This window comes from Cornus florida, unplaced genomic scaffold (assembly GCF_030987335.1).
Source record: "Cornus florida cultivar Cherokee Brave unplaced genomic scaffold, ASM3098733v1 CherokeeBrave_3.0.0_Hap2_Chr05, whole genome shotgun sequence".
Classification (NCBI taxonomy): Eukaryota; Viridiplantae; Streptophyta; class Magnoliopsida; order Cornales; family Cornaceae; genus Cornus; species Cornus florida.
The window spans coordinates 88,516,639-88,536,977 of NW_026775575.1; the positions used below are offsets into that span (position 1 = coordinate 88,516,639).

At 36.2% G+C, this 20,339-nt stretch overlaps 2 protein-coding genes across 3 annotated transcripts; both read left to right on the forward strand.

Moving 5' to 3' along the window:
* The first annotated feature begins 1,759 nt into the window (after window positions 1–1,759).
* Window positions 1,760–14,156, forward strand: LOC132307460 (histidine kinase 2-like). 2 transcript variants are annotated; one of them, XM_059805230.1, is made up of 13 exons: window positions 1,760–3,666; window positions 5,327–5,809; window positions 5,980–6,255; window positions 7,007–7,176; window positions 7,321–7,533; window positions 7,626–7,812; window positions 8,026–8,077; window positions 8,164–8,393; window positions 8,508–8,609; window positions 9,723–10,390; window positions 11,514–12,020; window positions 12,495–12,947; window positions 13,393–14,156. In XM_059805230.1, exons 1-12 carry the CDS (start codon window positions 3,286–3,288, stop codon window positions 12,742–12,744), a joined length of 3,519 nt encoding a protein of 1,172 aa, XP_059661213.1. In that variant the 5' UTR covers window positions 1,760–3,285; the 3' UTR covers window positions 12,745–12,947; window positions 13,393–14,156. The 2 variants fall into 2 exon arrangements, with proteins under 2 accessions (XP_059661213.1, XP_059661215.1); XM_059805232.1 differs by having other exon boundaries at window positions 1,761–3,666; window positions 8,511–8,609.
* A 1,424-nt stretch (window positions 14,157–15,580) lies between these two features.
* LOC132307462 (F-box protein CPR1-like) lies at window positions 15,581–18,835 on the forward strand. Its single transcript, XM_059805233.1, has one exon. It carries the CDS (start codon window positions 15,778–15,780, stop codon window positions 16,987–16,989), a length of 1,212 nt encoding a protein of 403 aa, XP_059661216.1. The 5' UTR covers window positions 15,581–15,777; the 3' UTR covers window positions 16,990–18,835.
* Window positions 18,836–20,339: the final 1,504 nt, after the last annotated feature.

Genomic DNA, 20,339 nt, shown 5'->3' on the forward strand with positions numbered 1-20,339 from the left:
GATAGAAGGGGTGAAGAGGGAACCGGAGGGCGCTAAGATGCCCTACCGAAAGAAGCAATTCACTCTCTTCAATTCCCTCGCCGGAGGTAAAATCGGCACCCTCGGGATATTCTGCAATTTCTACTCCCTCATGAATATCAAATTCTTCCATTACCGAAGCAATAGAGAACTTGATACGGCGAATAGAGATGATTGCTTTCCTCTCTTCATGAGTAAGAACATTATCAGAGCCTGAGGTGGATGTCTCAGCTAGAAGGGGGGAAGTACCTAATTGATTCAACGAAAGACGATCTGTAGAAACCCTAGAAGGGGGAGCCCTAATGCGAATGGGGGAAGATGAAGGTGTGGATTCAAAATCCCCAATGTCTATACGTTCGGGAGTAGATGAAGTACTCATAATGAAAGATTGGAGAGAAAGATGCGAAAAAAAACTAACCTGACAAGGTGATGGAATGAAGAACGCAGGAGGGCAGCAAGGGCGAATGTAACTCTTGCAGAATCTTGTATGACGGAGTAATAATGAAAGACCTCGAACCGTTTCTGAAGCAAAGTAAAAAACCGGTTTCAATTCCCTCTTTAATGGGAGCCGTTACTCAATTAAAAATGAAATTTGGGACAAAGTGTGGAGGGAAAAAAACTCCCTCCAATAAAAAGTGCACACGTCATCACTACACATATCTACATTCCAAGGACATATAAGGCCTATCATGCTCAAGCCCAAATTGAGGGTATTTTTAGCCCAAGACCATTGTTATTTGTCCTCCAACCTCCATCAAGGCCGAATCAAGAGGTCATCAACCCAACTTGTTAACATTTAACATCCGGTCCGTTACTCAAACCCAGCCGGATCAAAGTATGTTCAGCCCAGTTATTCGAGAATGCACAAGTCCTACCAGTTGAAGGATTTACCGTAGAAGGAAAATTCTGAGATAGGAAGTTCTGTACAAGGCAAGTTCTATGTATGGAAAATTAGACAATGGAAAGAACTCTATTAGTAAAGAATGTTTATATAGAAAGAATTGGAGGGCAAGTAACGCGAGTCCTACCATAATTTTACAATCTTTTGTATATAAATAGAGGTTTAGACCTCCAATAAATGGATCAAGCAATTCTACGCTTCGACATATATTGTTCTTGTTTATTTTTACTATTAATTGAGTGAGTTGTTTTATTTTTCTTAATCATTATTGGTTGAGCGAAATTCTGCACCTACAGCCTGAGATCACACTCATATAATCGAGACCGTCATTGTTAAGACCTTTCCCGATTGTCATGATTTAGATGTTTATTCTCCCATTCCTGGCAGTGCGATCCATTCTCTAAAAAAAAAAAAAAAAAAAAAAAAATTATATATTTAGAAAGAAAAAAATATTGACAATTTTTATTTAAAAATTTTAATTAAGTTGGCAGACATGTCATTGTCCACGTCATTGACCACCTCATTCAAGTTAATTTCATGATATATATTATTTGTGATGTTTAGCAATTAACATTTCTCTTTAGATAAATGTAAGAATTGAGTAATCATGATCTTTTTTGTTGTATTTTTTTTTCCCTTGCTAAATTGCTGGTATGCCTTCTTCTATAACACGTTAAAATTAAAAAAAAGTCACGTACGGTTAATTTATTATTATTTATTAAAATCTTTTTTTTTTTTTTTTATCATATTATTTATTAAAATCAACTCTCAGCCAAAGAGAATATACCACTTAAGTTAAGCCATACCAAAAAGAAAATAATGATTAAGGTTATTTATTTATTTTTTAATTAACAATGATTAAGGTTTCAATAGCCATATAAAATATAATTTGGTCATTACCAAATTTATTACACACTTCAGAATGTTCAATAAATTAACACTAAAATCATGGTCAAACAAATCATATAGCACAATGTTCTTTATTTAGCACACTTTGCTTTGGGACCTCGGATTTCTATTTAAAATTCTTTCATATAATTGTGGTAAGGTAAATATGTACGCCGCATTGAAAAAAAAAAAAAAAAGTACTCCGCATGTGTAGATTAAGAATTTCAAACACAAGGCGCATATTAGCAAGAAGCCCCCGTATTCCCAATTAATCGCCGATCTTTTCCCGTATTTAGCACAGATTCCCTCTCTCTCTCATTGTCCCTTCCCCAACTGATCACCGAACTGAACTCACTGTCTCCCACGACCACTTTTTTACCATCCCTCTCTTCCTCTCTCTATAAAACTCCCTGCTCTCTCTCTCTCTCTCTCTCTCTATATATATCTATCTATACACACGCATCCGTATATCTGCACCACGGCAGAAAACAAATGACCCATCTTTAAACACTTTGTGCGGTCTCTTTCAACTCTCTTCCAAAGCAAACGAAACGAAGGTACAAAGAAAAAGAAAAAAGAAAAAAGAAAAAATTGATACAAAACAATCGAAATTGTAAAATTTATTCATCCTTGTTTTCTTTACTTTTCTTCAACCTTTCCCTCTAGATGATGAGATAATCATAGAGCTTGCCTCTACCTACATATGCTAAATTCCAGACTTAAAGACTAAGAGAGAAAAAGCGAGGGGAAGAGAGAGAGAGGGTTTAAAGAAGAAAAAGAAGGCGACCCTTCTTTTCCCAAATTCTGATCATTAATTCCATTTGGGTTTTATTCAATTTGTCTTGATGATGAGTTTTCTATGGAAAAGTTTTGATCATGATGTTTCTTTCGGCTATGCAGAGTTGTCTGAGATAGAAAGACTAGATATAGAAAAAAGAAGACCATTTTTGTTTGTATCATTGATGATTCAGTCACAGTTTGTCAACATAGCAACTGGGTTTCTGCCAGATTGTTGTTTGGCATGATTTTCTTTCCTTTGTGTTCTCCAAAAGAGGTATAGTTTTGATGGGTTTTTATTGCTGCACAGTATTATTAGTTAGAACCATAGTATAGAGAGCAGAGCAGAGAATAAAACAAGTGGTGGGCATACTATATTTGCATTACTACATTGTGAATAATTGGAGCTGGGTTGCTGAAGAATCAAGTTGGTTTCTTTCAATTTCACCTATTTCATTTAGTATTCCTCTGGGGTTCTCTTCAAGGTCGGTTTTTTGATGAGTTTTATTAGCTGAGTTTGTTGAAGAATCAATTGTTTCTCAAGCCGTTTTCAGCTTTTAGTTGAATCTTTCTAGTGAATGTCTTCTAAGTGTTTGATTTTGAGGAGTTTTGAGAGCTAGATTTGCTGAAGAATCAACTCATTTTGCAATTCCAGTTTATGGTTGTATTCTTAGTGGGCTTCTTTCAAATGTCTGATTCTAATGAGTTTTTCTGAGCTGTCTGGAGTTTCTCTTAACCTTTCCAGGCTGTTTTTGAAGATATGTAGGTGGGTTTTGGTTAAGATGTCTTTCAATTGCAAACTCTCTGGATTTAGTGGTAAATTGTCAACCAACTTCAAGCCGAAGAAGGCGAAGGATGGATCTAATTGTGTCTGGAAATGGAGGAGACAGCTTCTTTTTCTGTCGTTTTCAGGTGTTTTGGGCTTCATTTGTTTCATCTTTGGTTTAAATGGCGGGGCTTTGAGGGGGAAGGAGAAGACTGCATACTTGTGTGAAGAAAGAACTAGATTTTCGCTACAACATTTGAATATAAGAAAGGATCAACATCATGCTTTGGCTGCTATATTCTCTGAATCAGATCAGGTGCATTTTTTTCCTTCTAATTTCTTAGACTAGTATGTTTAATAGCTCTGAACTCTCTTTTTTAGGTGTCAGTTGTTTGATATTAGCCTGAAGTAGTTGCTATCAATAAGTAACGGTTGTTTTTAACAAAGATTGTTTTGGTTTAGAAGATGAGTGAACATGAAGAATAGCAAAGAGTAGGGTTCAGTTGTTTCATGCTATAGATCTTTTTCCATCAAATGATTTTTGGTGTTATTAAATTGTGGATTGGAGTTCATAATGTAATGATTAGAAGTAAGAAATGGATTTTGATGTGGATGAGTGAGAAGTGGAAGCTGTCAATGGGGCTTCTAACGAAGTAATGCTTTTTTTGTTTTTTTATTTTTATTTTATTTTTATTTTTTATTTTATTTCTTTAGATTTGAAAAATTGAGAGCAGAAGTTTTCCTAAAGAAATGACTATTAAGCTATGTTTGGGAGCACCTAATCGATGCCTTGGATTTAGAAGTGGAAGAAATTTAGTTTAAGGTTTGGACTGAATTTCCTCCAACTCCAAGGCACTTATTTGGAGCTTCCAAACGCAACATTAGTGTTGTCCCTTTGATTTGGAATTTAGTGATAAATAGTGAGAGATGAAATAGATTTGGGTTGCAAAACTACGTAATTGGGTGATGTTTCAATATTTGAATAATTGATAGTTGAAATTTCCCTCTTGCAGGGATTGAGAATTTGAGGTGGAATTAGGTGTAATAAGGTGCTATCCTCATTATTCTCATCCTCCTCAAAATTTGATCGTCTCTCTCCTGTATGATTGCCTGAACTAATATCAAATATTATGATAAATTAAACTGTAGCTCATCCCCTCACCCCATCTTCGAAGTAGCAGTCTTAGAAATAGTGTGAACTTTGTGGTACCCAACTATACATTACATGTGTTGCCAACGAGCTATATCTCACCTTGCCCCATGGCGTTCAGGTGGAAGCCTACGTGGCATTTTCAAATAGCCTTAAGTCCTCACTCCTACAACCCTGCACATGGTTCTCTTTGAATCTGGCATACATGGATCATTATTCATATCAAATCTGGTGAACCTCAAAAGTCAAAAGCACTAATGAAGATCGGAATATCTCTACCATGCAACAACTGCACACATTATCACAACCCCTTGGACTACCTTGTCATTCTTTGATTGCAATATTGACATCATTGTGTAAATTTTTTGTTAATGAGTTGCATTACTAGAAGTAATATAACTGCAACCTTTTATCGTCATCCTCCTTGCCTTTATCCCATATGAATGGGGTCGGCAACACGAATTCTCCTTTTCCATTCTTTTCTACAAGGCATGCCTTCTATAATATTTAGCCTTTTAAAATCCTTTCAACAGTTTATATGCCTTTTAAAATGGTAATGTTTTTTCACAACTGAATAAAATATTTTTCATACTTATGTCATGAACTGTCTAGTAGTACTGAAGCATCCGGACTCTTGCATTAGATGTGATGATCTAGAGAGTGGTTTTTCCATACCTTTTGGGATTGCGTGTGGAAATCATATGTCCTTGCATCACTCATGCAGAAACATGTTTATAATTTTTGGTCAGAAAGATGGAAAAGATTTCATAAAGCATGAGAGATTATACAAATTGCTAATTTGTTTGTTTGGTTTGGCTTTGTTCAGAAAGAATTTCGAAGAAGGGCTCTTGATGACAGTAAAGAGCATTGTGAGAGTTTTTCTTTTTATTTAGTGAAAGTATGTTGTTGGGTCCTTCTTGGAGTGGTAATGAGCTGCAAAATGTTTGGTTTACATAGAAAGTTGCGGAGAAATCAAAATCAGAACCAGGTCGAGCAGCAGTCACTAGCTCAGCAGAAGCTGCTGCTGAAGCAGCAACAGAAAACCCTGAAATCTTGTAAAAGCGCTGGAAAGTGGAGGAAAAAGCTCCTAATTACGTTTGTGTTAACTGGGGTGACTGGATCTGCTTGGTTGTTTTGGCACTTGAATGAGGATATTCTTTTGAGGAGGACTGAAACACTTGCGAACATGTGTGATGAACGAGCCAGGATGTTGCAGGATCAGTTTAACGTGAGCATGAACCATGTTCATGCCTTGGCTATTCTCATCTCCACGTTTCACCATGGAAAACAACCTTCTGCTATTGATCAGGCAATTCATTACCGCCTACTACCTTTTCTATTTTCTATTACATTTAGGAGTCTAATATTTATTTATAAATTTATATAATAATAAGTCTTGTGCAACAATAAATAGTCTTATGTTACACTGTATTGCTGTCATTATGGTTTTGACTTTTACTATTTTCTCTTAATCCGCAGGAAACATTTGGAGAATATACTAAGAGAACTGCTTTTGAGAGGCCACTTACAAGTGGCGTTGCCTATGCCTTGAGAGTGCCTCATTTAGAGAGGGAGCAATTTGAGAAGCAACATGGATGGGCAATAAAGAAAATGGGAACTGAGGATCAAACTCTAGTCCAAGATTGTATTCCTGAAAATTTGGATCCTTCACCCACTCAAGATGAATATGCACCTGTTATATTTTCTCAAGCCACTGTCTCCCATATTGTATCTATTGATATGATGTCTGGAAAGGTGTGTTTTTTAGCTCAAGGAGCTTCTATTATTCCTTTCTTTCTATTGAGCTAGATTCTCTCTCATTAGACTAGTGATTTTAATTTTACTACTGGTAAGAAGATGAAGAAGAGGCAAAAATTCATGGAGCTGTCATGGTGATTTGTGGAGATTTTGACAAGTTTATTTTGAAGACAGGATGCAGAACAATCATCATTTTTTCATGGAAATGTGTTCATATAACCACTCTAATACAAGTTGTATCTGTAGATGCAAACTTAATTTTAAGTACAAGTAGTCATACTAATACTACTACTAAAAATCAGAAATCATAGTTGGGAGATATTAGATGATTACAACCATCTCATCTATTGCAATTCATTTTGATTTTGAGACAAAATAATATGTTAAATATCCTCTATAAAAGTAAGATGGCCCACAAATTTCACTGGTTTACCACTGTTGTCGCTTCAGCTTCTCACTCACTGTATATATGTATATGTGTACAAATACAATATGCAATCACGTTTGATTCCTGTGAGGCTGTTGATGTAGTTCAATGTTAAAAGACTTTACTCATCTCATGATCACAATGTACATATATTAGTTGGGGTGTATTTGAGGCCACATCCAGTGTTGGTTCTGCTAATGCAAGGTATTGGGAGTGGTAAATGTATACCCCCTTGCATTGGTTTAGATCTGAAAGAGCTGTGCTTAGAGGATTATTGATAATAATATCAGAATTGCTCATTATTATTTCATTGCTGTATAGGAAGATTGTGAGAATATATTGCGTGCAAGGGCTTCTGGAAAGGGAGTCCTGACATCTCCTTTTAAGCTATTGAAATCCAACCACTTGGGAGTTGTACTTACTTTTGCAGTCTATAACACTCACCTTGCTCCAGATGCTACGCCAGAGCAACGCATTAATACTACAGTGGGGTAAATTATCTCCTTGGAAGTATTTTGATTGCCAGTACAAAACCTAAGACTGATGTATTAGTAGCCAATATTAGCCATGAGATATTTTATTTTGTAATGATTGAATTATCGACTTCTCTAACACTGAGCGTTGCTTCTTTAAAGGTACCTAGGTGCATCTTATGACGTCCCTTCACTAGTGGAGAAGCTTCTACACCAGCTTGCTAGCAAACAAACGATTGTTGTGAATGTTTTTGATATGACCAACAAATCTGCACCCATTAAAATGTATGGTACTAATGACACTGATACAGGTTTAGTGCGCATTAGCAACCTTGATTTTGGTGATCCATCTCGAAAGCATGAGATGCATTGCAGGTCAGATGTTTTTAGTGATTTTTAGCATTCCTATTAGCTAGAAATTGGGAATAACCAATATTCTGAGTTTAACGTGTTTCTTTTGGTTACAGTTTTAAGCAGAAACCACCTCCACCTTGGACAGCAATAACAGCATCTGTGGGAGTCCTTGTCATCACATTGCTTCTGGGTCATATCTTTTATGCAGCCATAAACCGAATTGCTAAAGTGGAGCGTGACTATCGAGAAACAATGGAGCTCATGCATCGTGCTGAAGCTGCAGATGTAGCAAAATCTCAGGTGCATTTTGTTTCTGGTTCTGTACAGTCATCTTATATCTCAAAAATCCTTGTAACTGCGTCATATTTCTTTATTTCCTCATAAAATATGATTCTGAGAGCAGCAGTTTCGTCTTTTTCTCCTTAATATATTTCATCTTTAGATTTACCTTTCCTTATATACATGACACTCCTGCAATTTCTTTTTAATAGAAGTGTCCTTTCCTTTTTATAGTTTCTTGCTACAGTTTCCCATGAAATCAGGACTCCGATGAATGGTGTTCTAGGTAATTGGAAGTCTTTAATATTCACAATTACAATTTTATGCATATCTAGGAAAAATAACAGAATATAACTTCAAATTTTAATTCAGGTATGCTGCAAATGTTAATGGACACAGATGTTGATGCAAACCAGCTAGATTTTACCCAGACAGCTCATGCTAATGGGAAAGATCTAATATCATTGATTAATGAGGTTCTTGATCAGGCTAAGATAGAATCAGGCAGGCTCGAGCTTGAGGCTGTACCTTTTGATCTCCGCGCTGTTATTGATAATGTTTTATCACTTTTCTCTGGCAAATCTCATGAAAAAGGAATTGAGGTAAAAACCAAATCCTTACTTCTTTTACTTGATCTGTTCTTTTGTAGGTTATTTTGTCATGGTTGTTACTGGTATTGATGTGATCTCTTGCATGGTCTTCGTGTTTTTCTGGAGAAGTTGGCTGTTTACTTCTCTGATCAGGTTCCTGAAGTTGTCATTGGAGATCCTGGACGGTTCCGGCAGATAATTACAAATCTTGTTGGAAATTCAGTCAAGGTTGGTTATGTTTCTTGGATCTTGAATTTTGTTTTTGTGGGAAATGGAGGGGCTGGAACAATGCCCTCTTGCATGAGCATCCGCCCACACGTTCTAAGAAAAAGTGATGATGCTATGCATTATACAAAAAAATTTGTGGGTGGGGGAATGTGTGTAAACCTGCCATTTGAGAGAATCAAAATTTGGAGTGTCATTGGCTTCATTGGGTGTAAGGAAAAGTAGATACTGGAAATGGTATTGATAGCTGTTGGTTCTCTGTGCTTGAAGCTCGAGAATGTATTACTCTTTGATGACAACTCTGTACTTGTTCATAATAATGGAAGCTAGCTACCTCGTTATATTTGCAATGTCACTGTCCAAGGAATAGGCTATACACTACACTTTTGCATCTATATATGTCAATTCTTCTGTATACCACTTACTAATATAGTGATGGTAATGCTGATAAACTTGATTGCATAATTTGTACACATTTTACTTTGTTTTTCATCAAACCAATATGAGTCCTAGATAAAAGCTGGAATTTCTTGAGGTTGTAGAAACATGGACGTTAGAAGGGAATGCAATCTGTTGCTTTAGAATGTGGTACAGTTGGGTGGGTTGCAGGTTGGCCACTTAGATCCTCAAGATAATCGTACCAAGTTCATAATGTCTCAAGTTTCCTATTAGGTATTTAAATTATGTTCCATAAACATTGAGCACTTTTTTGTGGCAAGGCATCTATCTTGTTGCAGGAACTGCTGTCCAAACAAGTGTCTCTTTTAACATTTTTTTGATCTTTTTCCTTTCAAGAGAAAGAAAAACTAAAAGAAAAATCAAATGAATGGGATCTTGAATGTAATGTTCTGGAATGAAACTACCATGGTCATTCTTACTCAAAGAACAGTCAGATGGTGCGTTTTGTAGTAACACAGTGCGGTGTTCCTTGTGCACTGGATAAAAAAAAAGAAGACAGAGTCTTAAGCTATTAACGATACTGAAAGTATATGTGTATAATTGCTATACTTGCAATATGCTATAAGAATAATCTATTGCCATAAGTAGCATTGTGATTAAGGGGGCATTTGACTTCATGTATTAATTTTACCAATTTGCTACTTGTTTAAATTGTAGTTCACACATGAGAAAGGGCATGTATTTATCTCAGTCCATCTGGCTGACGAAGCGAGGTGCCCACTTGATGTTACAGACGAATTGCTGAGACAAAGCTTGATGCTACTTCAAGACTGGTCAAACAAGTCTTGTAATACATTGAGTGGGTTTCCCGTGGTTGATAGATGGAAAAGCTGGGAGAAATTTAATATGTTAAGTGGCAATTGTTCAGTGGAGCAAACTCAAATGATCAAACTATTAGTGACGATTGAAGATACGGGTGTGGGAATTCCTCCAGAAGCACAAGGCTGCATTTTCATGCCTTTTATGCAGGCTGACAGTTCCACGTCACGAACATATGGTGGGACTGGAATAGGATTGAGCATTAGCAAGCGTCTGGTGGACCTTATGGATGGAGAAATTGGGTTTGTGAGTGAACCTGGCACTGGCAGTACCTTTTCATTTACTGCAACTTTTGCAAAAGGAGAAACAAGTTCTCTGGATACAAAGTGGCAGCATCATGATCCAGTTGTTTCAGAGTTCAAGGGATTGAGAGCAATGGTGGTTGATGATAAGTGCATCCGAGCTGAAGTCACAAGATATCATCTACAGAGATTGGGGATAACAGCAGACGTTACTTTCAGTCTGGATTCTGCATGCTCTTATCTATCTAGTAACTCAAACATGAGGTAGATTCCTTTTACTGAGCATATATGTTTGAAGATTGACAGTAGCTTGAGTTGGACACAATTTTTTTTTAAGATATCAAGGACTTATTATGCTTTAGTTACTAAAATTACTCAAATATATATGGTATGAAGATTGTTTTCTTTAAGTTACTATTTTCATTATCACATGTAAAGAAACCATAATAATATTTCAGCCACGACCTGAAGCTTCTTCGCTCAAGAAAGTAAAAGATGACAATTTTCATTATAGTACATCTTGCATTCCCAGTAAACAACTTTAAATCAGAATTGAGAAAGAGGTTCTGCTGCTCAGGGTGAACCATTAAAGTTTAAAGAGCTTTCAATAAAATAGTTGGTCATCTTCTTGAAGTTATTTTTTTGGTTAAGCAAGCTTCATATTGACCTCTCTATTTTTTTGGAGTTATTTTGGCATATTGTGTTCTGAACACACCTCTCTAAGATTGAAATGCAGTTCTATAAAAAAATAATTAAACCGGTCATACTTTACAGGACAAGATATTTGGGTGGCTAAGAAGCAACATGTTCATAAAATGTGTGTCACTATGTGCATATTATTTAGATGCATAGTAAGACAAAAAAGGATAATATTACATATGAATATATTTGTGAGATTGTAGAAGTAGCACCTCTTGGATATAATAAATGAGAAAAGATTAAAAAGGTTTGGCTTTGTGTAGCGGAGACCAATAACCGCAGCAGTGGGGGAGAGCGATGTGATCCACATCGTGGATAATACTAGGGGAAAGAATTACTGGAATTAGTGTGGATTGAAATAGTAGGAAAGGATTTAATAGTTATGGCCTTATATAGAGCAGAAAGACAAAACATGACAAAAGATGATTGTTAAGGCTTTGTTGAGCTAGGGGAGGGGGTGGGATGGGGGAACTAATCAACTGTGCTTGAGCGTAAGTGCTCCAACATGTTAGTTTTCTTTTCAAACTATACTTTTTTGATTGTTAGAAGAAAATGTTGTTCTTATCTTAAATAATGACAATGAATTGTAAATGATATTTTGGATATATAAATTAAGAACAATTTACTATGAAATCATATGCTTTCATTATGCTTTTGCTGATACTTTAATAATAAATTATGTTTACAGTTCATTATCACACTTAGCCATGGTTCTCATTGACAAAAACATTATGGGCAAGGAGACTGGTCTTGCATTCTATCACTTGCTCAGAAAGCTCAGGCCAAATGGCAGCACAAAATTGCCGGAAGTCCGTCCAAAGATATTTCTTTTGGCTACTTCCATAAGCTCTACTGAGTGCAGTGAGCTCAAATCAGCTGGTTTAGTGGATGATGTGTTAACAAAGCCTATTCGTTTAAATGAGTTAATTTCCTGCTTCCATGAAGCCCTTGGAATTGGAAAAAAGAGGCATTTAAATGGAGGGAAACCATCAATTCTTTGCAATCTACTGAGAGACAAGAAAATCTTGGTGGTGGATGATCATGTTGTTAACAGAAGAGTTGCAGAAGGTGCTCTAAAGAAGTACGGAGCAATCGTTACTTGCGTGGAGAGTGGAAAGGCAGCTTTATCAATGTTGAACCCTCCACACAGCTTTGATGCTTGCTTCATGGATCTACAGATGCCAGAAATGGATGGGTAAGTAACATGCCTACAACTTTGGTTTCTAATTTCCTTAGTTATAAATGCAAAGGAAGATGATGTGCTCTGGCAGAATCATGTAACAGAGGATGGTCAGCTATTGTAATCTTCTTGCATGAGCAGCCAATAGAAATCCTTTAAGGGCCTATCTTTAAAAATTTTCCAATGATCCCGGCTATAAGTTCGAAACCATTTCTCACTTGGTTGTCATTGGCAAATGTTGACATACTGCACCTATATAATTATATTTTATGCAATGCTGTATTTTGATTGGCGATGAACAACTCCGGTACTAGACCAAGTCATGATCAGCAACCAACTATCTTAAGAGATAAAAAAGAAGAAAAATGAAGTGATTCATGATGAATGCTTTAAGTCTTGATGGTTTTAGAATCTTTTGTTGCATGTTGCCCACCTGATTATCCCTCTTGAGTGTTACATATTGTTTTAGTTATGTCATTGATTTTGCAGGTTTGAAACTACGCGAAAAATCCGCAGTTTAGAGCGCAAAATTAATGAAACAATTGAATCTGGTGAAGCATCTACTGATATTTTTGGGTATTTGGCTCATTGGCACACACCGGTATTAGCAATGACAGCTGATGTCATTCAAGCAACGAGTGAGGAGTGCATGAAATGCGGGATGGATGGTTATGTGTCAAAGCCATTTGACGAAAACCAGCTTTATTCAGCAGTGGCACGCTTCTTTGAGTCTGGTTGATATAGGAGGACTGGGATTAACATGGCAGCAGTTGTTCATTGGTGGTCCTGGTCCAGTCAAGTGGTTAATCTGATTTATTTTTGGGGTATGTGGCCAAAGAAATTTTGGGCAATTTTCGGCTATCCCAATACTGACATTCCTCACCACAATGAGATGGCATGATACACTCATCCTGATTGCGTTCTTCTTGCCTTATCCTTATGGTAATTTCTCGACATTACATCAGCAGATATTTTGAATGTGGACTTGCATGTAGCATCAAATACGGCATGCGTGGACCTTTTATTAAACTGTCTATTATGTGCTAAAAGAAGGTTCTCTTCCTCTACCTCGTCTCCAATGGAACTTCTTTCTTCTTCTTCCTTGAAGCACCTCCTTTTATTATTGGTTAAAATCTGGTTTTCGCAAATTCGCACAAGTAATTTCCTTTATTTTTTATTTTTAGTCATTTTAAAAAATAAGTTACTATTCTCATCCATAAACCATTTTAAAGTTCTGTTTCCTTCATGCCTTTTTTTTTTTTTTGTGTATGGACTCAAGACACCGAACCATGACATCATGTCATCATGTACAACACATGAATGTTTATTTTTCAGTTAAGAACTCCCAATTCAGTATGGTCATTAACTTGTAGTTATTTTTTTCCAGGAATGCAGGCTTACTATGATGTTTAATGGTTCATAGTGAATGGATAACTTGGGGAGCCATCAGCAAGTTACGGGATCTGTTGTTCTTTGTGAGCAAGTACATAATAAGAGAGGGAGATTTTTTTTCCCTTTAATATATGTATATAGCTCGTTTTGTTATATGTTTTGTTCCATCACCTTGATTTTGATGTACTGTGCAATCTTCCTTGAAGCAGGCTCAAGCATAAAATGGTATAATGCTTGAATACCCATGTGAGATCGGAATGAACTGAGTGATTTATCTTTCATCTTCTCGAGATTTATACAGGAAGAGTGCAATTAAATACTAACTTAATCCCGAGAGGATGATAGATTAAATCATTCAGTTTATTAGATTTGAATATGGATATATTGACGTTAGACTGTTTTAAGTTGAGAGTTACCGGTTTCGAGGATAATTGAACAGAATATTGAAACAGGGATGGCAGTAAGAAAATAAATATCACTCAAGAGAATCCATACAGAGAACCATTTTCTGATGGAAATTTGGTCACCAATGGATCAGTGCTCTTGAAATGTATGCATCTTTGTCGAGGAGGGTATATGACTCTTTTGATTTTAATCTGTAACTGATTTTGAGTGTTGTGCAATTGTTGCTCATATATTATTAGTAAGTTGTGAATAAAGTAGTGTTTGTTGAAATCTTATGTAGCTTCATTGTAAAAATGAGTTGTAACAATTTTTGGTGTTGAATGTAAATCATAATCTGAATTTTTTTAGTTAACAGGAATAATCTCTTTTCCCTCAATATAAACATTAATGTTATAATTATTATTGGTTGGCAATGCCATTCTATTTCTGAGCAAATCAATTTCAATTGATGTTTCATGTACGGTCACATATTCTCCATTCGTGCACCTTGGAGGATTATGGGATATTCTAAGAGGTCTTACATGTGAACACCAAATATATATATATATATATATATATATATATATATATAATAACAGAAAGAGGAGGAACAAAAATTGTTCCTTAGACGTGGTCACATGGGGTGGGCTTGGCTAGTTGCCAAATGCCAAGTATGGGCCTCACCCTGTCCAGGATGGAAAGAGATCTGTAACAACTCACATGGTTGGGCTTACCTAGTTGCCTAATATGGGCCTCACTCTATACAACTAACTAACTTTAGCAGCATTGCCAGTCTGGAAAGAGCTCATAGAAACTAGTCCCACGTGCTAGTCTTGAAGACAATCAAAGTACACAAAGAACAAAGTACTTTCTTTAATGTTTTTTTTGACTTTTTAAAGTTGGCATTGGTTAGAGGAGATAAATTAGATTGAAACACTTGCATCTTCTTTGCACAGCCACCCATAATACTCAGTCTCCCATTTGAATGGAATGAACAAATATTGGATCTATCTCAGAGTTAAAAAAATAAATAAATATTTTTTACTTGACCATTCTCAAACTTCTGACATGTCCTAAGCCAAAGGGCCATAAGAAAATAAAAATTAAAGTAAATATAATTATCTTAACAATCAATCAGGTTGGCTTTTCATTGGACACTCAAGTTGTACATATATTGTTTGAAACGTGTTATTATATTATTTTTTTGATATTAATTTTTAAATTTTAACTCATATTATATTTGAGACGGTTGATATTGATTTGAAATAATTTATAATATATCAGATAAATTTTTGAATTTTTCAAAACAATTTTTTTTTAGCAAACATAATTTCAATTTCTACCCCAAACGAGTCTTAAATTACACACTTTTATGCTCAAAATTGCAAGCTAGTGCCATTTTTATTTTAAATTATTTTTGTGATGAAACTAATTAATAATAATTAATTTCAGAAATTTAATGTGTAATTGGAGTTTGTGGCACGGACATGAAATCTATATAATTAACAATTTTTCTCGAAGAGATTAGGATGTACTCGAAAAGATTAGGATGTGTCAAGACTAGTAAAATTCATAATTTAATACTAATTAATTTCAGAAATTTAATGGGTAATTGGACTTTGTGGCATGGGATCTACGGAGTATTTTTCTTGAAGAGATTAGGATGCGTGGACACCTTTCTGTCAAGTATTTAATGGATGTGGGCCCCACTTCACAGGTGCAACAGATCCATCTTGTCTGATGGTATAGCATATTCAAGCTTTTCGGGTAACCCGTGACTGGAGGTTCCGGTAAAGCGGTAGCCACGACAATAGCTAGTGGGGTGAGTAATGGCGGTAACCGACTGGCACTGTGAGGGGCCAAGAAATTAGGGTTTTTAAAGGCAAATCCGAAGCTGCTTTTAACCTTTACCGTGTCTCAACTTCCTTGAAATTTCTTACTCAAAACTCAACTGTTCGAAATTGAAGAAAACCCAACAATAACAAGAAGAAGAACGATGTCTGACTACCTGCCAAACGACGTCGTGGTTGAGATCCTCGCAAGAGTGCCCGTCCGATCTCTCCTCCGATTCACCTCCGTTTGCAAATTATGGTACTCTCTGATCACAAACCCTAGTTTCATTTCCACACAACTCAATCGGACAATTTCAAACACGACCACCACCAACAATCACCTACTCTTTGTTAGGCACTACAACATGTTTCAGGACATAGGGCGATACGCTATACATTTCGATAACGAATCATTAGATGTGTATATGGAGCTTGAATGCCCTTTCACGACTGTGAATGATTATTTCAGGATAGTGGGTGTGTGTAATGGTTTGATATGTTTATCTGATGATTATGATTCTCATACGGACACAGTGATTATATGGAACCCATCTATTAGGAAATCAGTGAACCTTCCCCAACCCGGATTGAGATTTGCGTCTCATGGCATGTGCCTTCTTGGGTTTGGCGTTGATTCCTTGAATGATGACTATAAGGTGGTTAGGGTTTTGTATGAAGCAGAGAATCATAATTACAAAGTTCCTCCTAGTGTTGAGGTTTACACGCTTAATACCGGAACTTGGAGAAACATTTCTGCTGCTGCGTCGACACCATTTGTTCTCCATGGCTTTTTCACATTGCCCACTTTCTTGAATGGTGCTGTCCACTGGGTTGCATCTAATTGCATCGACGATAATAGTTTCCGTAGTTTGATTGTGGGTTTTGATATGGGTGCTGAAGTGTTCCGGGAGATGATGCTGCCGGAGAGCGTAGCCCATACAGATGTATTGAAATTGTCTGTTAGTGTTCGGGGCACATCACTTGCTCTTACTCAGTATCAAAAAATTTGGCAGAGCGAAAACTGTTGGGTATGGGTGATGAAAGAGTATGGTGTAGTGAAGTCTTGGACGAAACTATTCACTATTGATATGCGAGAAGGAATAAGGACCTTCATGGGCTTTAGGTCGAATAATGACGTTCTACTGTCAGCAAGAGTAAGAGGCTTGGTTTCATATGACCCTAATATCAAGCAGATCAAGTATCTTAGAATCCATGGCAGCAATCGCTCATTTTATGCGGATTCTTATGTGGAGAGCCTAGTTTTACTTAAGGGAGAAAATAGAGTCCTGGCTCAGGCAAATTCTTATCATGCTATTTCTAATGGGGTGGCAAATATTTCAGTTAGAGAAGAGGATAGAGTGGAGGAGCAACAGTGACTGGAAATAGTAAAGAGGAGCAAGGTTCAATGGAAGTTGCAGTATTGATGAATTATCTCATCTTCCTCCTAGTTGTGAAGTATATGCTTGGGGTGATATATGAAACTCAAAAAAGTGCATTTTGTAGGGTGTTTGGAGGATCCCTGGAGACAGATCTAACCTTTTGGTTTGGCTATCCAACAATCTCATGATTGATATGTTTGCAAGACTATCTATCAAGACTCTCCTATAGATCGGGTGCGTTTGCAAAATCACGGTACTATCTAATCAAGGGGAATAATTTCATTGCAGAAATCAATTAAAATACTGTGAAGGACGAAATATTTTTTTAGGTTAGTGGTTCCATGAAATGAGGTGCTATGATAGTCAGACAAGTACTCTGGATGATTCCAATTGTATCATATAGTCTGGAAACCAATGTTAGAAAAAGCTTGAACCTTTAAGTGTCCCAAATGCTTACAATTCGCATGGCCAATATATGTTTTTTGGGGACTCAGGTATGACCCCAGTACTAAGGAGTACCAGGTGGAAAGAATCGCATATCTCCAATAAAAGGAGATGTGTGGTTACGTAACTTATCCCAAGGTTGATTTACGCACATAGCAAGGACTCATGGAGGAGCATTAGTGCAGTCATTCCACATGTCGTATTTGGTCATTTGTGGTTGAAGGTAGTTGTGAATGGGGTTCTCCATTAGATTTTGTGTGATCCTGATGAGGAGGATGCGTACTGTTATCTGGTTTTGTCATTTGATATGGGCAATGAGGTGGTCGGCAAGATTATGCTTCCGTAAGGTAGGCAGCGAGTTTATGCTTCACGTCTCTGCTGGCGGGGCTATCAGGGACTACTTTGTCTCTTCGAGTTATCTGTCTGATCATTATTGTTGATTACATAATCAACAATAACTTAACCAGAGTGCTGTCTATGGGTGATGGAGTTTGGTGTAGCGGAGTGCTATACTAGACTATTCACTGTTGCTCCATTAAGGCTAGTGGAGAAGGTTTAAGGATTTATTTAGAATGATGGTACTGCTGGAAACATCAGGTGCTATAACTTAAGCAGAAATATGTTTTCATGTGATTTTGAGGGCAGATAGATTATTGTGTGTGTAGGATCTGTGGGTTGACAAGGTCGTTTCATGTTCAAATTTGTGTGTGAAACCTAGATCGCCTCAATTTAGAAAAGGGTACTTTGGGGGGAAAAGTATAATTCTGGTGATGCATTTACTATAATGGTGGAAAGGCCATTGAGGAGGGGAAAAGGATGGAAATGGAGAGCAGCACGACCAAGAATCCTGAAGCAGGCCAAGAAAAATGGGAAGCATATGAAGGAAACTGTTTACAGTTTATGATTTTTGCCCTCAATTTCTATCCTTCCTGTTTTCCTCGTCCGTTTGATGCCTGCCATTGGCCGGGCTATTTGCGAACCTCAAAACTGAACCCTGCGCGCCATATGCCCTTTGTGTTCTGTCTCTTCTCCTTCATTCACACACACATGTGCACAGGGCAAGTACTTTGCGCAATTGATTCCATGAGTGGCATTCTTGTTATGGATGTGGGTAAGTTGTGTTTCAAGGTTGTTGATGGACTTGGGACCTGCGAGCAGCCAATAAAAAGGTCGGAAAAGAGGGGTAGAGTTAAAAATTTGCACTCTGTTGGAGTTAATTAGGTTTATTTTGGGAAAAGGCATCAATTCTGTTTATGTTTGCAATTTGCATACTCTTTGGCCATCAGTGGCTGATGTTTTGCTTAATATATCATATGGATTATACAAATTATTATGTATATTATTTTCGTTTTATTGGTTTTGATGAATGTAACATTTAAATCATCTTCTGTTGCTCTTCCATGCTATTCCCCCCTCCCTCTATTATGATGGATTTCAATACTCAATTCTGTGTTCTCTCCTTAGTTAAGCTATTTGCATCGATTCACGGAACATCCTTGGCGTGTATTGGAAGAATAATCAAGGAAGAATGCCTTTTAGTTCCATGTTTAATTTGAATGTTCGTATAGACTAATGGAGAATGCTTTAGCTAATGACTTCAATCCATTTTTCTTTCGAAATACTCTCTGAAAAGAGGATAGGGCATCCACTCTTGGATATGCTAGAAGAGGTGGTGTAGGGTAGTTGATCTGGATGTGACAGAATTGTCAAGTTTGAGGTTTAAGCTATAATTTTTATTTATTTATTTATTTTATTATTATTATTATTTTTTATGCAAGTTCTTTGTTGTTGATAATAGTTTACTAATTCTCTTCGAGAATTTCGTAGGAAATCTGATTTTGTCCATTTATTGTTTCTTTCACTATATTAATTTTCTTATATTGTAGCTATCATTGCTGTATTGTTTGTACCTTATGTCATTTTGTGCATAAAGTTGGCTATTTGTCTTCAATTATAGTTGTATTTGATTTTTGTTTCTTGGATTTTAATTTGTACGGCCAATGACTACAACAAATAAAATGCTGTTGCCGTGCACAACATGAACAAGAGCATATTGTTGGCTTTGCATCTGATGGAGTTTGACGAGATGATTGATGGTATTGAAGATTTGTGACCAGTGTAAAAACGGTTCTTATCGCGTTGCAGCGAATAATTCCCTGGTTTTTACTCCAAATAAAGCATTAATTATAACATTTTCACCTTTTAACTATAGAGAAGTTTATGAAGGTTCTCTATTGTCATTGCAAATTGGAAGTTGATTAGCAATTCTAGGAACTCTTCACTTTGTTTAAAAATCATGATACTATAGAATCTAAAAAGGTCATCCAAATTTTGTATTCGTATTGTATTAATCCTAAAAACGAAAGTCAACCAAACATGTGGTCAACCTCCTTATTTTTCCACAAGACTCTTTTAACACACATCATCATACAACAAAGTTATATTATAGTAGTAGAATGCAATACCAAGAACAATATAACATGTGTGCAACACATATATTACGTGTGTTGAAATGTTAGATATCATTAAAGTGAGAATTTAACTCATTTATATAGTTATTGTATTGTAGATGTATTAGTATCCTCAGTAGATCATGACAAGAATGACACATTAGAGGATCCTGATTTAGTTGTGATAAACTATTATTTATATACGTTTATATAGTTCTCAATATATTTAAGTACCATAGAATTAAATTCATAAAACTTCCAATTACTTTAATTTTTAAAACTTTGTTCCATGTTCTATTAAAGTCATTACATAACCCATTTTCCGCTAATTTTCAGTTAAAGTTAACGATAACTTTATTAATACCCTTGAAAAACAATACTTGCTACGAAAAATGATTAAAATACACTTTTAACATCAATAATAAAAGGATTAAATTCATAAATAAGATATAA